General features: G+C 40.0%; 1 protein-coding gene across 1 annotated transcript in view; it reads left to right on the forward strand.

Moving 5' to 3' along the window:
- The window catches only part of MARCHF11 (membrane associated ring-CH-type finger 11), a 108,291-nt gene extending 94,698 nt beyond the window's left edge, over window positions 1-13,593 (forward strand). The window contains exon 4 of the mRNA XM_014837343.3: window positions 13,115-13,593. Within this exon, the coding sequence (XP_014692829.2) occupies window positions 13,115-13,437 (323 nt within the window). The 3' untranslated portion in view covers window positions 13,438-13,593. The remainder of the gene's footprint in view (window positions 1-13,114) is intronic.
- The last annotated feature ends 4,494 nt before the right edge of the window (window positions 13,594-18,087 follow it).

Below are 18,087 nucleotides of genomic sequence, written 5' to 3' on the forward strand. Positions count from 1 at the left end.
GTTGTCAATGCTTAGTTGCAGCCTCATCAATGAACGACCACAAGGTTCACCTAGCCTAAAATATTTACTATCTGGCCCTTTACAGAAAAGATTTGTCAAGCCCTGGAATATAACATGCTCCCTGCTCTCCAGGTGCTGGAGAGAGACAGTCAGGGAAATAAGCAATTAAAATACAATGTGGAAAATGCCAGGAGAGAATTATATATGACAGCAGATGGGGGAAGGTTAATCATACTTAGGGTCAGCAAAGTCTATGGGGAGGAAGAAATCTTGAGCTAAATTTTAAAGAACAGCAGGAGGGGGACCAGAGAGAGGCAACTGCCTGGACCTGTCAACATATGAAAACATGTAATATTTGTAAGAAATCATGTGTAATTTGGTGTGGCAAGAGCAAAAGATGGTGCTAGGGAGTAGCAGTGAGGAAATAAGGCCTGATCATCCAGAGGGACGCTATGGGTGGAGCTTAGGAATGGGACCAAATTGGGAAAGGTCAGGGAATCCCTGAGGGTGGTCTGCTGCGCATGATTGGTCAGCTTAATATTGAAAAAATGGCCTTGATAGCCAGGGGGGTTGAAGGGGAGAGGTGGGAGGGCCATGCTGGAGAAGGTGAGAGAGATAACATAATAATCCAGGAACATGACTAGGCCTGCATTAAAACTGATGGGCAGGTGCTAGAATTAAAAGAGGTAAATTGTAAGATAGGTAGGGTGGAGGTGGGAGGGGAAAGGAGAGGGGCCATCAGGTGTGATTCACAGAGGCTGATTCATAGATGGGTAAGAAGGACAGCAAGTTCCTTTTCAACATTTTGTTTTTGCAAAGTTTCTGGGGTATCTAAGCAGATATGGCACTTAAGCAGCTGGATTTAGGAGTCTGGAGCTCAGGACAGAAATTTGAGCTGGAGATTTATATCTGGTAGTTAAAACCAGTGTCTGCAAGGGAAAGTGATTTGGGCAAGATAAGCAGCAGTTTGAGGAATCCAGTGAGGCATGAAGAGCAGGCAGAGAGAGGAACATGGCCAGCGAAGAAAGAGTGGGGTCAGGCAAAGTGAGGGACAAGGCACTTCAGGGAGGAGGAGCAAGTGGCCAATAGGCAGATGCCATGTCAAGAGTCGGTGAAGTAAAGCCAAAGTATACTCACTGGCTATGGCAATATGGTGGTTGGATGGACGCACAAGAGTGCAGTAGGTTGAGAATGGCTAGGATAGGCAGAAGGGGGCTCACAATACAAGTTTGCAAATCTTGGCGGAAAAAGGACACAGTTAAATGAGGGCAGAATCTAGAGGTTGGGCGTGTGGAATTTAGAAAGGTTCTTGTTAATTTATTTTAATGGTAGAGTTAGGCATGGGCAAATGATGAGGAGAAAGACCTGGAAAAAATCACAAAAAAGACTGAAGATTCAGGTGGGAAGGGACAGCTTGATGCCCCTGAGAATGCAGAGAAACTCAACACACAGGGTAGGAGTTTGTCTTGCATAGGAGAGACCCCATGCCCCTGTGATGGGTGGGAGAGAGGAAAGGGTGGGCACAGCTGGAGATGGCTGCATGTGCTGCTCTGGGAGAATAAACTGCAGGGCCTCTTTGCAAATGAGCTCTCGTTTTTCAGTCAAGTAGGTAGTATTGTTGTCTGCTGAGACAGAGAAGGCACAATGCTGAGAAAGGAGTCCCAGGAGAGCATTAAAAATGATGATCAGCTGCGGAGGGCTTTGGAGAGAGGAGGCTGAGTCAAAGACATTAAGAATCACTGGGCATGATTGCGTGACCTCCTGAGGCTGGAGCAGGGGTGGCCCCAATCTACACAGCTATGTGGCTCTGCATTTTTACCCAATGGTGATGAGGAGTGAGTGCAGAGCAGTGAGATGGAGAGACTGGGCTAAGATGGTAGGCGGAGGTGGTGGAAGACAGCAGCAAGATCAACCCTGCCTTTCACCTCAAGTGGTGGGAGAGTGATTACGGCTGTATTTTCTCAACTGCCAGAGAAGGAACCGAAGCCAGAAAGAAGCTGGCAGATTGAGGAAAGATTTGCGGTCTAGGAGTCCAAAGTCTTCAGGAGGTGGAACAGGGATTGAGATTAAGAAAGTGGGTGAGTGAGAAGCACTGGAGGTGATTGTCATCAGCAATGGGTGGTAGAGTTTCAGAGCTTGCAGGTGGAACACTTTCTGGAAGGGAAATGCCCAGTCTGGAGTGAAGGAGGGCAAGGGTTGTACACGTCAGGTCGTGGCCGAGTCATCCACATGGACCTGAAGTATGCAGGTCTAGGGGCTGAGGAGATCCAGGAGCCAAGGGACAAATCATCCACGATTGTGGAGAGCAGCTGAGAGGTCAGGAGGGGACATGTCTTGTGGTTCACTCTGTTTCTGAGTGTGCGTGCATGTGTGTGTTTTGTGTGACTTTACTCTCTGTGACTCTCCTGTTTCCCAGAAGAGTGGTTGTGGAAATTCTAAACACAGGAGAACAACTTGGGAGCAACTGTAACGACTTTAGAGAGACCTGAGTATACCTCTAGGCCACTCTGAAATGAGGTTGTTACCGAGGCCAACTCAACTCCAGAATGGGAAGTTTTCCTTGGAAGAGAGAGCAAAGTAGATTGTGTGGTAATGGGAGCCATGGTAAGAAGAGGCAGATCCCTTAGCTAACGACCTGGAGACTGTTCTTAGAACTAGCACCCGCCTTTTAGGAGATCTCCTGGCTTCATACTGTTTTGCAGTAAACTTTCTCACTGAAGAGAATGTCAACACGATCATTCTTGTAACTGATGCTTCTATGTAGAACACAGAGGATGCAGGACTGTGGGTATGCTGACAAGGAGCGAGAGACAAACTCGTGGGCCATGAGGAACCACAGAGATGAGCACAGAAATGAAGCTCAAATATGTTTTCGGTTGCTTCCAAATTCATAGAAGTAAGGTTTTAAAAAATATTATCTCCAGTGATGGCTAAGATTGTGTTTTCCATGGCCCAGGCAACAGTCTGATCACTTCACCTCAGTTTTAATCCTCTCAACAGCCCTATGAAGTGTAGGTACTGTTATCATTCTCATCTCAGAGATGAGAAAACTAAAGCCCCGTTCACTAGTTCACCTGAGGTCACGCGTTGGAAGGAGGAATCCAAGATTGGAATGCAGATCCTGTCGCTCTGGAGCCTATGTAAGAATATTTATGTGATTCAGTTAATTCTTTTTATTATTAGGTAAAAAACCCTCCTTATATTCTGAGCTTGAATGGCTAATTTACGAAATGTTGTCCATTCAACAAAGTGAAACTACATCTTTAGTTGTCTCAGACACCTAAGGCAGGACATCAGGAATAAGTACTTTTTGTGGGGGTGGAGGGTGGGGGCTTAGGAAGATTGGCCCTGAGCCAACACCTATGCTAATCTTCCTCTATTTTGTATGTGGGATGCTGCCGTAAGCATGGCTTGGTGAGCAGTGTGTAGGTCCGTGCCTTGGAACCAGCAAACCCTGGGCTGCCGAAGCAGAGTATGTGAACCCAACCACCACACCACCGGGCTGGCCCCAGGAATAAGTATTTTTTTAACTATAGGGGAACTGATTTTAGATCCAAAATGGAGAAAAAAATTTCCCTAAGAGTCCAAAGTAATGTAGTTATTTTGTAAAGTCTTTATTCATTTATTCTAAATTAATAGAGCCAAAAACATACAGAAACATTAGTAAAGAGAATGTGAAATATTTAATACACCATATCAAAAGCCATCTCTCTCTTTCCATTGGTCTGAGTCAAACAATTTCTTGATTCAGGTTATTTATGTAAAGAATCACATCTTGACCTCAAATTTTCCTGCTAGATCACAGAATAGAATATTAAGGAAACCTAAGGTCTGAGCATTTTTATATTCAGGTTAAAAATTTGATTAATATTTTCAATTAAAAATATCTTACTGATTGCAGTGTGAATTAAATTGAAGAGTTAGAATTTTTGTTTATGCTCAGGTGGTAGCTTCTGTTTGGAATTTTTACCCACTTTTACCCACTGCCTGTATGATTTAAGAGAAACAAAAAACAAAGCCAACAAAATTGAAATAGCCTATTATAGGTCACAAAGATAAACAGGTTTTAATTAGATATTTCAATTTAGAGCTTTTAAAATGTTATTCTCAGCCTCCGAAACACAACCACCAAAATATGTGTGGCTTACTCTGAAGATTAATAAGGTCGTGTTCTGTAGGTTTGCAGCAGTTGATCCATTGGAGAAGAGAGGGACAATTAGCTGTAATTTTTTCTATTTGCCTCTAGGAAAAGTCCACTAATAGACTTCTTCTAAAAACTGGCTTTAGTCTATATTCCACAGTGTGGGAAACAAATGGAAATATACCAAGTAGCTTAGCTTTCCAATCCTAGAAGCTTTAATTAACACAGAAGATAGACTCTGATAGGCTGTCTTGACCACATGCTGTTACGTCAGGGGTTGCAGAGTTATTTAATCTCATAGGTTGTGGGGGTCACTGTAATCCTCCTGTCTCCTATCCAAATGCTGCAGTGGACCCTTTAGGATAAAGACCAGAGAAGAACTTACATTCCAGCCTCCGGTGTTACTGAAAAGAGATTTTGGTTCTCTTTATTTCAGAGTCAATATAATATCCCTTGGGCCAAAGAGACACTAGTGAGGACTGGCTTTGGCCAACGATGGCCCAAGGTCTGAGTTCTTGCAGAGCAAGCGCATTGGACCAGGCGTCCAGGGTCTGGCTCTCATTCCGGGCTTGGACACTAACTAACCATGGCCCTTTGGTCAAGTCATGTCACTTCTCTGTGCTTCAGAGTCCCCATCCCCCAAAATGAAGGGGTTGTATTAAATCACGTCCACTATTTTCTAATTTTGAAATTCAGTGACTGTGTTGTCCACTTCGGATCCCTGTGCTACATGATGTTACCCCGGTGCCACAAGTTGTTCCATCTGTCCATGAAATGCAAGACACGATCGAAGTTACATTCAACTGAAATTAAACTGATTATAATCCACACTCCCAGTCATAGGAGGACCCCAGACTATCTTTGTTATGTATAAAAGTATTGGGCTCATTCCCTTATTTCTTTTATTGAAATAGTCATATCCATAGTTTTTTTTTTCCTCAAGCACTTTTGGGTAGAAACTTAGAAGATATAACAATTCTGCTCTCCAGTGAATTTTTTAATCCTTTTCTTTAAAAAACATCCAACATACCATGTATTTTATAACGTGTAACAAAGTTTGCAACTTTTGGGGAATATTCTGTGAATATGCCAATGGTAGATTTGTGCTCCAGGGCTAGTAATCGAAAGATCAGGAAAGAAATCACTAAAATTGATGGATTGGCTCCTTAGAAAAGCAAGTGGTCAGATGAATGGACAGCATCTCTTTATTCTTCCTGTTTTGCCCGGAAATAGCCTCGAGGAATTCGTATCTGCCTCGTAGGCTTTAGGTCTGGGCACAGTCATTTTGTTAACTGTCTGGGTTCATGATTGATGCAGGCAAATATTTGATGACCCTGCCAACACAACAGTGGGGGAGGCTGCTGTAGTTTACTGGAGCTGAAAACAAGTCCTTGTACACAATTTTAGCTCTTCTACTCGTGCCGTACCCTCTGTGTATAAGTCCACTGTCACGAACTATGAGCCCAATCCCTAAACTTTTTTCCTCTCTAGTCTTGGGATATACGTCTCAGTTTGTCTTTAGCATCTTAAGATGTTACTCTAATGTTTCAAAGAACAATGATTGAGATCCTTTTCTGTTTTAGTAGTACCATCACAATTAGATTGTCAGTCTGTGTCATCTTTTAGATTCCAGTATGGCTATTCTCCTTTTCTCACTTCCTCTCATTTAACAAAGATTTGCTGAGTTCCTACTATGTCACAGGCACTGAAGTAAGAGTAAGGTTCCTGTTTTCAGGGAGCACACATTTGATTGAGGTCACAGGCATAGAAACAAATTGTTACAATATAGGTTGTAAGTAAATCAGTGCAGGCATTTCCTCTGTAGAGTTGTAAAAGGTTGAAGGAGGGGTTGATTAATTCTGTTTGAATGAATCAGAGAAGAAATTATGCGAGAATCTGGATCTTGAAGCATGTTTAATACATGCAAATCATGAAAATGCAGGAGAGTGATCATTCCAGGGAATTCTCTGGTTTTACAGTTTTATCTCGGATTTGCTAAGAAGACAGGATTAGCAGAATTTAGTGCAAGAGGATAGAGGAGGAGTCCAGATGATTCCCAGGTTTCAGCTTAATCGACTTGGGAGATGGTCGTTAATTGAAATAGGAATGGCAGATCAAGGAGTCAGGAACTTTGAGAAAAAGGTGAGCTACACTCGTTGCCAGTTAGTAAAAGATTATAGTCCATATTAAAATTTGCCTTTGCCATCTTGTCCTATTGTCATCAGCATTGAAGATGTAGCACTGGTGTGCTCTTTGCATCCAGGCTGATGACTGCAGATTTCTTTGAGTGGAGAGGAAGACAGAGAGTGGCAGTGTCATAAAACAAACTTCCTCTGGCTCTCAGAAACAGTCATTTGGAGTCTTCACTGCTGTAATAGGCATTTCTTCCTGTGTGCTGGTTTCTACTTTGGGGAGGGGTGGGTTAGATCATTGACATTTAGAAATTACCCAGACTCTAGTGCCACGGGTTTTCATGTTGTGGGGTTTCTGAATAATTTGTTGGCCTTAGCACGTTTCTTGCACAGAAGATTTTATTACCAATGGTAATGATGAATCTCTATTTGAGCTCCTGAGCTTTAAGCTTTCATGACCAGCCTACCATTCGCAACTTGGTTCTGTGGCAGGCGGGAATATATATGTAAATAAGTAAATATTTATTTATTTATTTATGTAATGTATATAATATATACATAGTGTATACTCAACAATAGAAAAATAAACTCATCTTTTATAGATATAAGTGCATTTTATGTGAGATACTTCTTTTCATTGTTTGTACCGACATGGGTAACATTGGAAATACATATTCACAAAAATCCCCATATATAATCAAGACATTGTAGCTCCCAGAGGCCTGGATTTCAGGATATCAATTTATGAGAGCTCTGTTTTGTGAGCTTAGTGACTTCTGTGATGACATATTTATTGTCTTTCAATCTTCATCTCTCTAAGTTTTATATTTTTGTTTTAAGCTTCATATATAGTGCAGTCCAACAAAAAATTTCAGTGTATATAGAAATGACTTATGGTTATTTATTCAAGATTCATATTAAGGAGATTCAACAACAGGGGGAGTGACTTTTACAGTGAATTACCTCTATACTCCCATCTAAGTTTCCATAACTGTTGAGCATTTAAATTGTGGGGGTGTGTTGCCAAAATGTGCCAAGACGCATTTTATTACATTCTAGCAAAGGTTATTCTAACAAAGGGTATCTTGGACCACAGTCTCATTTAGTTAACCCTCTTTGGTGCAACTATACTCTGGTTTTCACCAAGTACTAGCACAAATTAAGGAGTCAAAAATGGAGTCACTTGATGAGATTGACTCTAAACTGTTCTTAAATGGAGTTAAGTGGGACCTAAAGTTACCGTTCTGCTTCTGGTGCACACTGACTTCTCAAAATGACATGGATTATATTTATAGAGTTTATGTGTAAATTTCACCAAGAGGTGGAGAGACAGACAGAGACAGAGAGAGAGAGACAGAGAGATGGAGAGACAGAGAAGAATCTTGCCAATAGAAAATGGTGAAATTTAATCTAGAAATCTTGGACATTTTCACAATCAAGAGGCTTTTCTGGTCAATAGCTGCTGTGACTTGCAAGTTCTTTAGCTTTCTCAAGGGTCGTTTGACTGAGCAGCACACAAGGCTTTAGCCTGCGTTCCTTTGTGGTTTCATCAGGGCCTTGCACTTCTTGGGGAAGCTCAGGTAGGTGCAGCTTACCTGATGAAGCTCTCACCACTTAGAGTGATGCCTCAAACAAGGCTCCCCAACCTTTTCTCTCCTGTGGGTGGAGAGGGGAGGAAGGGGCTGTTTCACTGGCACTCCAAGAGATGTAACAGTGTCAGTGACACACGAGGATATTAAAAATGGCATCTAATTGTATAACTTTGCCGAAAGCACAGTCTCCAGGTCTTAATTTCCTCATATTTTAGAATGAGGGTGGTGTGGTCTAGAAGGTCTGCCCCAGTCTATTTGAACTGCTCTAACAAAATGCCACAGACTGGGTGGCTTAAATAAAGAACATTTATTTCTTAGAGTTCGGGAGGCTGGGAAGTCCAAGGTCAAGGCGTCGGCATATTCAGTGTCTGGTGAGAGCTCTCATCTTGGTTTGCAGTGGCCATCTTCTCATTATTTCCTCACATGGCCTTCCCTTTGTGTGTGCATGTGGGCTGGGAGAGAGAAATCTCGTGTGTGTTTCTCTCTTTATGAGGGCATTAATCTTATCATGAGGACCCCACCTTCGTGACTTAATCTAACCCTAATTTTCTCCCAAAGGCCCCACCTCCAAACACCATTACATTGGGGGTTTCAGTATATGGATTTTGGGGAGATACAAACCTACAGTCCAGAGTAAAGTCTCTTTTGGTTGGTCATTCTGTGACTAGGAGAGACTGCCATACACTGGACATTTAGCCTGGGTAGGACTGTAGTACTCAAGGGTCACATATAGACAAGTGTCTGGGCTCCAATCTCAGCCCTCCTTCTTATATCTTCATGATGTTGGACAAGTTGTTAAATCTCTAGGTCTCAATTTCCCCACCCGTGAAATTGTTCAATAATAGTATCTCTTTGGAGAGTTGCTGTCAAGATTAAGTGAAAATTGTGCATGTAAAGCACTTACCATAGTGCTTGGTACAAAATAAGATCCTTGATAAAAATTATCTTTTAAATTATGCAAAACAGCCAAACCTATTTGAACAAAAGCTGAGACTGGTAACACAAGAAATGAAATGATTTGACCAATGGTTTGGTAGTTCGTATAAAAATTTGTTTGTATTTGACAGTAAATTTTTACAAGTCTCTTTTAATTATAACACACCATTTGTCTATGTTTATTTCAGCACAAGCAAATAGTGTGTGTGTGCACACGGATGTGTAAGCATGTAAGCATATCTACCTCGATAGTCTTCCCCATCATTTCTTTGGGTAATTTGTTTATCTTCTACTATCATATAAGAATTTCAACTAAGACATCACTTCAAAATTTGGGATATATTTTACTTACACAAACACTGTGCCTTTATTTCAGTGATACCAGTAATTATTTAAAACTGCTTTGTTTTTAAAAATTCTTCCCTAACAAAGATGTCCCTTTGCACACCTATGAGGGAATGCTCCAATTAAATGTTACTGACAAGACAATGATAAAAACCACACACACACACACACACTCTCCTCAACTCTCAAAACCCAAATTCCCATGAATCCTACCTTGTTGACATCTATGTCATTAGTAATGTAGCAAGTATCGTAAAATATTTAATATTTACATCTTATAGAAATTATCATTACTTTTCCCTTCAGGTTTAGTGACTTAGATGAAGTAAATCTAAGCCTGTTCTCATATGATCTGAAAGGTTAAGGTGACAGATTCATTTTAAGGCTTAGCTTGGGGTGTTAGAGAGTGAAGGATACTGGAAGAAGTGAGTTATGAAACAAGAGGGGGCTGATCATTAGTAAGAAAAGATGGCCGCACGATTTTTAATGGCTGGATTTTCAACACATGAACTGGAGTTGAATGAATCTTTACCCGGGGATTTCAATGATCATAGCACTCAAGTCTTCTCTTAACCACTAGTACAAAAGGCATTTGCCGTGACACCAGAAAATTTAAGGAAAAAAAGGGAGAAATGCATGTTACAGAGGACAACCTTGGGGGTGGGATGGAGTTCCTCATATTTCAGTAAAATTTAAGCTTCTAGAGGGTGAGGAGTAATTCTCAATGCTCTTGGGGAATGAAACAAAATCTAAACATCATTTATAACTCGAAATGCAATTAAGAAGCAGCACTTGGAACTGGAAATTCAAGAGGACTGTGTCTCCATGAAAGTTTCAAGTAATTCTCTCTCTTTAAATTCGGTTCAAAATGTACTAAAAGGCCAGTGGGATTTATTTCTGCACATTGGATAGATTTAGGTATTTAGAAAAGGGCTACCAGGAATTTATTCCCAGAAAATGACTTTAAGCTCTAGTAAATGATCTGATTTCTGCCCTTTCAAAGGAAATCAATAAAAACAGAACAGGATCCTGTGAAATGCGTGGTTTACCCTGGTGAAGCTGTCCCTCATCACTGTACTTCTCCAGAATGACCTGTCACAGGCTGTAATGGTTTTGCGATTGGTATGAATGAATGCTCCTCACCACATAGATTCACTATTGATTTTTTAATTAATAACAATGTCTTGTATTTATATAGTTACTGTCTCTGAGTAAATCTGAGTGTTTTATAGTTGATGAATTCCAGTTTATCTTTTTGGTATCCTGCTGAATGTGTAGATTAGGTATTCCAATTGCATTTTAGGGAGGAAAAATAGAACCAGAAAAATTAAATCATTGGCCATGGGGATTTCAGAAAGCTAATCCTAGAATCATCAGTTAAAATCTGGTAATCTTGATTTCTAATTCTGGCTGTTTTCCAAAAACATCTGGTCAGTTGAGTCAACTCTGATTATTCCTTAGGAAAAAGAAGTTGATCAAAACAATTATTTGACATTGCTGTGACTAACAGAATTTTACACTTCTCCTCGTTATTTGAGTGGTATACAAAAATTTGACTTAAAACTTTTTTTCTTAAGACCATATGCATTTTTTTAGTGGCTTATGTCAATATCTTTGGAATGCTCTTAAGTCACTTGCATCAGAAGTTTATTGCCTGGTAAGGGAGTCATGTAAAACTTAAATTCTGATATTAGGTAGCTGTGATTTTCAAGAACTGGGTATCTCCATCACTTACTTGGCATTGTTTTAGTTGCAAAAAAAACGAAATAATCTCCTCAACAAAAACATGTTCAAAACCCTTACTCATTGTACCTATGAGAACGTTACTACCATCTTTTCAAGCCCATTCCTCTGACCTTAAAAATGTTGGGATGCTGATTTTTTCCCCATCTTGCATTCCAATTGCTTGACGTTAGAAATACAGTTGAAAGCCCTCTTGAAGCCTCTCCCTAGTCTCCTTTCTTTCCTTCCCTCCCCACTGTCGTGAATTTAAAGGGTATTATTTTCATGCATGTTTTTGGACTTTTACCATATATATCTGAATCCATAAAAATGTGTGGTATTTCTTCACCCCAATCATTTCTTTCTGAAACTTTCATTTATTTTTCACGTGGCTTTGAGATTTCCACTATTGTTTTAAGATTTATCTATGTTAGCACATGTGACTTTGTTCCTTTCTGTTTCTCACTGTAGTCTAATGGATCCACACACTACACTTTATCCATTCTTTTCAGGAGGGACATTGAGATTGTTTCTGATTTTTTCCCCAAATACAAACAACTATGTAATAAACACTTTTTTTAAAATTTTTTTCGTTTTTTTTTTTTTATCCCCAAAGCCCCCCAGTACATAGTTGTATACTCTTCATTGTGGGTCCTTCTAGTTGTGGCATGTGGGATGCTGCCTCAGTGTGGTTTGATGAGCAGTGCCATGTCCACGCCCAGGATTCAAACCAACGAAACACTGGGCCACCTGCAGCGGAGCGCACGAACTTAACCACTCGGCCATGGGGCCAGCCCCTGTAATAAACACTTTTGAACATCCTTCCTTGTTCACATTTGTGAGAATATCTCCAGGGCCCAAGGTCTAAATGCTGGGAGGTAGGATCTGCTCATTTTCAAATTTATCATTAAAAAGTGGTTGTGGCCAACTGACACGCTCTACTTACCTGCCACATTCCATCTAGAAAAGACTCTTCGTTGGCCTCTCCACTGCCTTTCGATGGAATTTCAACCTGAAGCAGAAGGGCTCCTCTCACTTCTTCATCTGAAGGGACCTCTTCCCAGGGACTCCTTTCTGTGAGGGGTCACAAATTCAAAAGCTTTTGGACTGCATACTGAGACGTAAATGTGTGAAAATGCAGCATGTAGTGGGATCTGGGCTGGACGGGGGAGACGGAGCCATGTACCAGGGTGCCATATCTGACTTGTGGACGGTTAGTTTATGGTCCCTGAGGTCCTTGTATTACCTTGTTTATTTTCCTAAGGGTTTTTCTCAGAAATGTGTGATCATCCAAATCACTGTATGGCAGCAAAGAGCAAGAACCCTGGAGCCACCCTGCCTGGGTTTGAATCCTGCTCTACCACTACTGGTTGTCTGCTCTTGAGCAAGCTCCTTGTCTGTAAAATGGGGCGCACGCTCTTACTTACTTCATAAGGCTGTGGTGGGAACTAAATGAGATGATACACAGAAACCTCTCAAGTAGGTGCTTATCATATTTTTGTTGAATTGTTGAGAATGAAAATAACAAAAAGTTACATCATGCCTCCTGTGTGTCAGGTATTGTTTTAGGAACTGGGGAGATGGCAATGTCTTTAATGTCTGTCTCTTTCCCAAATTAAGTTGCCAGCTGGGACCAAGCCCCTACACATGGCTTGGCTCCCAGTGGGCACTCAAGAAATATACATTGAATTGAATAAATGAACCTAATGATTCTCCTCAGGCAATGTAATTGCCCAAGGTATGTTCTGAGCCAAAATGGAACAAGTAAATTACATCCGTGATTACTTCCTGCATTAATGTATTGTTATTCTTTGAATATTGATTATTCCTGTGTAATATGCGTAGGAGCTTGCCATTAGCCATAGTATTTGAGTAGTCAGAATACCATTTTTTTTTACTGGGTTCATAATAGTTTACATCAATGTGAGATTTCAGTTGTACATTATTTCTTGACTGTCACCACGTAAGTGCTCTCCTTCACCTGCTGTGCCCTCCCCAACCCCCCCTTCCCCTGATAACCACTGAACAATTTCTTGGTCCATGTACTTGTTTATATTCCACATATGAGTGAAATCATCTGGTGTTTGTCTTTCTCAGACTGGCTTATTTCGCTTAGCATAACAGAATACCATATTTTTAAATAATGATATACAGAGAATTGACTATTTCTTTAACCCCTTATTTGTACACAAAATAACATTCCTAACTTTTGATTATGAAGAGTATTTTTTTTTCTCAAATTTTAGGTCTCATCGTCCATGAAGGAGCTGCAGTTTATAGAGTGTTTAAGCGCTGGCGAGCTGTTAACTTACACTGGGATGTATTAAATTATGACAAAGCCACAGACATTGAGGAAAGTAGCCGGGGAGAATCTTCCACAAGTAGGACTTTATGGTTGCCACTGACGGCTCTGCGGAACAGGAACTTGGTCCACCCAACGCAGTTAACTTCCCCAAGGTTTCAGTGTGGCTACGTGTTATTACATCTGTTCAATCGGATGAGGCCCCATGAAGATTTGTCAGAAGATAACAGCTCGGGGGAGGTTGTGATGAGAGTGACGTCAGTGTGACAAAAGTATATGCTGGCTCAGTGTGGACCACCCTGCACATTTGGAATGTAATTGCAAAACCATAGCACTTCTAAAAACACACATCTATGAACTTTTTAAAATTTATGCTTTTTATATGAACATTTGAATTGCAAATACATTTTTCTGAAAAAAAGAGTCTTCTTGTTCTTTGCTTTCTGATTTGTCACATCTTTTATAAGTTGGTACTTGAAATCATTATACATATAATTTAACTCTACTTGGTTAAAAGAATGATGAAAGCTATCCTTAAGGCCAAAACTATTTTTCCTTGCTTGTTTTAAATATATTTTTATCAAACTTTTTGCTCCACGTGTAATTTTTGAGACACACTACAAATGGGGAAGAGTTTAGAATGCTGTGGGCAGATTCCCAGGTGCCTATCGAGTTCTGCAGCATAGCGGTGCTCCTGTGGTGGTCTGCACTGGTCCTCCCCATGCATCGTGCTGGTTGGCAAACTTAAGCGTGACTTTTTTGCTGGGATGAAAGAACCTGTCACCAGGGATGCAAGCCCTAGGAATTATGGCTTGTTTTCTTATTTCTGAAACACTGTAAAGAGCTTATAGAAAGATAAAGATGAATGGAATAAAATAGTTTACTCAAGAACATATTACATAAACTGGGCATCTTGCATACTTATAACCCTAAAAGCTCACCAGTGTTGCATCATTGCACATGTAATAATAATACTGCCTCACATTTGCACAGCCCTTTCACAGACCTATCAAAATTATTTTGGTTAATTATTAGTATCTTGATTCCTATGGGCACCATCTTAATTAGATTTTCTTTTTGTAAAAACTTATATACCTACTTAATCATTTAAACACTGATCCTCTTACTGGGTTTAATGAAGTCCTGGGAAATGTATTCACCAGCAGTGAGGAGTGTTTCTCTTTTACTAGATAAGTGTTTTTTAAATGAAAAGAGGAAAAAGAAAATGAGGCTATTGACTCCCTAGGAACAGGTTGCTAACTAGCAGTACCTGGGGATTTTCCACCTTTTTAATCCTCCTAATGGAGGTAAGTGGCACACTTTAATGGACGATGACAGAATAGCTGAGGATGCAGGTGGTCATGCTTTCCTTAGAAACGTGAATCGAACATGTAGGTCACTTGAAGTAATTGATGATTAAACTTAAAAACATATGAAATAAAATGCCTTACATTCCCTTTTCTAAAAATAAACTTTGAATGATTAATAATAGGATAATTAATGTTTATAGGTAGCATTGTGGTTTCTATATAGCAAATTCTACCAATTCTTGAAATAATATTTTCCCAGTTAGAAAAATATCACAAATGAGTTAAGGTTGTAACAATTTTCAGAAATGTGAAGAATGAATCAGGAAGTCACGAAAGAAGGAAAATTCAACCACTGTTTAGGGGCAGACCTAGGAAGTTAGAGGGTTAGACATTCTTACTCCAAATGTTGTTTGTTTTAATCTAACACAATGTGAGCACGATCCTTGGTGAGGCACTGAGTGGTGGAGGTCAGTCCCATAAACCTCGTCTCTGTCTCTCAGAATCCTGCCCCCTGGGACAGGAAGGCAGATTATTTCCTAGACAGAGACACCAGGGATGCAACTCTGCTCTCAGAGCAACAGTCCATCATTTGTACCCTGCAAGTGTTATTTGTTCTGTACAGTTTAGTCACTAAGAGGAGTCATCAACAGCACCATATTTAATAGCGAATACTTGCAGTACTGTTGTTTAGAGCATTGTGTTAAAAAATACTGGATTAAGAGACTGTAGACAGATTAAGCTATCACTGCACCAGTATTTAGCAAGCCTACCCTTCTAATTAGTGTGCATTTTTATAGTCATATTGACTCAATTGAAAACAAAGAGGGACAGAGGATGAGAGAGAAACCCTCTCTGTAACATCTGTGTGAGGTGCATGGGGTGGAGATGTCTGGAGATGACAGTGCAGAGTGGATTGGTCAACCGGAAGGAAGATGCACCCCTAGCCTCCCCTCCTAGCACCTTACCCTTTGGGTGTATTTTTTGTCTACACTCTATTTCCTCTCATTTTCTTCACAGCTTCCACTTCCTAACACACCCACACACACTCACATGCCCACACAAGGCCTATATCAATGTTGGAATCAGAATCTGGCAGAATTTCCACTCAACAAAATGTACCATCCATGAAATGATTACATAGAAACTCAAAAGAAACATTCTGGGGGGGGGGGTGCAATTGGAAAATTGAATTCACTGCTTAAAAATAATTAAAATTCTAATATCATGCAATATGAGTTATGATACAATTAACTTTCAATTGCAAATGCTATAATTCAGACTCGGACTGCCTTAAATTTTGGAAGCATTTATGGTAAGGAAATGAGTTGGGAATATTTTAAATTAATTATTTTCAAAATACTTTTCAATATTATAGAAATTTAGACCTGCATGTAGTCTGTCTCTTTTCAGTCGCTAATCTGCAGTACAGACATTTACAGAAACCTTTTGTGTGCCAGGCACTGTTAGCACTGCGCCACAGAATGACCCCGGTTCGCAGGGGGACTCAGTGTGTGGGCACATGCTGCACCACATTGTATGTGGGGATGCAGATGAGCAAAGGGAAGTGGCAGTCCAGAGGAGCAGTCTGTTTTCCTTGGGGCAGTTGGAGAAGGTGTCACTGAGGAGCTGGCAGGACCTGGGTCTTGAAGCATGAGTAGAAGTTTCTCAATCAGACAAGTGGAGAAGAACATTCTGGGAACAGCTTGGGGGTAAAAGAGAGGCATGTTCCAGCAATGACAAGAGATTTCACAGGGGGGAGAGTAGGATACATAAGAAGACATGATCCAATCCTATGGAGTTGGCTAGGTAGCTGGGACTGAATCCTACGGGGAACCATGAGAAGTTCAAGCAGCAGGTGGTAAGAGTTGGCAAGGTCATCTCTAGGGGATGGATGTCCTCACTTCACCCCATACCTATGGGTAAAACTCCCAGTTCTCAAGGTCAAGGGGAAAATGTCATGAACTGTGATCATACCCTCAAAATAGTGGAGAAATCCTACAAAATGGAATAGTGGGCAGCAGTCACACATAGGCGCCATTGCTATAAATTGGGTAATACAGAAGAAATATTGGGACCTCAGATGGGGATGCTGCTTTCCTTGCCTCTCCCAGGAGACAACAAAACTCATAATTGTGAAGAGGAAAGCACTTCGTAGACCTTGTGAAATAGAAGATAATTTCTTCATTATTAAAAGTGACCCAAACACTTCCCAGAGTAAAGAAATTTCATCACCAGATTTATCCTAAATATCAATTTTAAATTTTTTAGTCTATATGTCCCATTAACTAAAAATATGCCAAAATAAAGCAAGCTCTCTCTGTTGCTTTTGCTTTGGTCTGAGACTGCTATACTCCTATTTTTTCCATAGATTTACAATATTAAAATAGCCCATTATTTTTGATGATGCACTAATGCTTATTTCTCCCTTATCTCTGGAGTTAAACAGCAAAATTAGTTTGTCTTGACTGACCCAGAATTAGATTAGCTGTCATCCAGCAACTGATGTGTCTTTTTTAGACAGAGGTCATGCTTTGTTCATCTTTTCCTTTATACCTTATTTTTTTGACTTACAAATTTTAATGACAGTAGGTTTCAAATATCTGATATTTAAAAATTTTCTTTCCAAGTTCATCCTTTATCAAACTTCAGTGGCAAAGTTTGGTTTTTGATTTTCAATATGTATGTTTGTATAAAATGACATAGCATATAAAAATAATTTTATGTCCCGTATATGAAGAAAGAATTGGTTAGAAACCTTAAGAAGATACTTTAGGCAATTAGTTCAGTTCCACTTTATCAGTTCAAAAAAGAATGTTCCCATCATGTGCATGATACAGAAGAGCAGGTGCCATAATTTACAGCAAAATTCAAAATTTTCGGCCCCAGTGTTCCTAGAGATTAAATTATTATCTTCATAAAGGTGCCATTTTATACACAGTAGATTTATCTAGTAAATTAGTCAAAGACTTCAAAATTATTTTAAGAGATTTTTTTCCCCCTAGGAAATATAGGACCCTAGGAGCCAATGGGAGAATGAAACAATGCAAGATTTCCTGTAAAATTTTTGTGTTTTTATTATTTATTTATTTCTAAAAGAGAAACTTTTTTTCTTTCTTTTTTTCCTCCCCAAAGCCCCAGTACATAGTTGTATATTCTAGTTGTAAGTCCTTCTAGTTCTTCTATGTGAGCCACCACCACAGCATGGCTACTGACAGATGAGTGGTGTGGTTCTGTGCCCAGGAACCAGGCCAGGGCCACCCAAGCAAAGCATACTGAACTTTACCCACTAGGCCATCAGGGCTGGCTCAGTGGTGTGTTTTTAAAAAACATATAAGCCTTTCCCCAAAGCATATTATGTTGATTTTCCAACACAAGTTAGTAGTCACTAAATTTTATTGTAATTTTTCCTATTTTTGAGAAGTTTTCTACATGCAACATGGCTCTTCAAGGGAAATTATCTTTTTCTAGTAACACAAGTTGATAAAAGGAGTTTACTCTAAGATGCACAGGGAATGGAGTGTGATGTATGTAAGTGGATAATGGTGAGCTGTGCATTTTAAAATCCTGCTGTATGGACACATCAAGCAAGAATATTTATCCCAGTGGC

This window comes from Equus asinus, chromosome 10 (assembly GCF_041296235.1).
Source record: "Equus asinus isolate D_3611 breed Donkey chromosome 10, EquAss-T2T_v2, whole genome shotgun sequence".
Taxonomy (NCBI): Eukaryota; Metazoa; Chordata; class Mammalia; order Perissodactyla; family Equidae; genus Equus; species Equus asinus.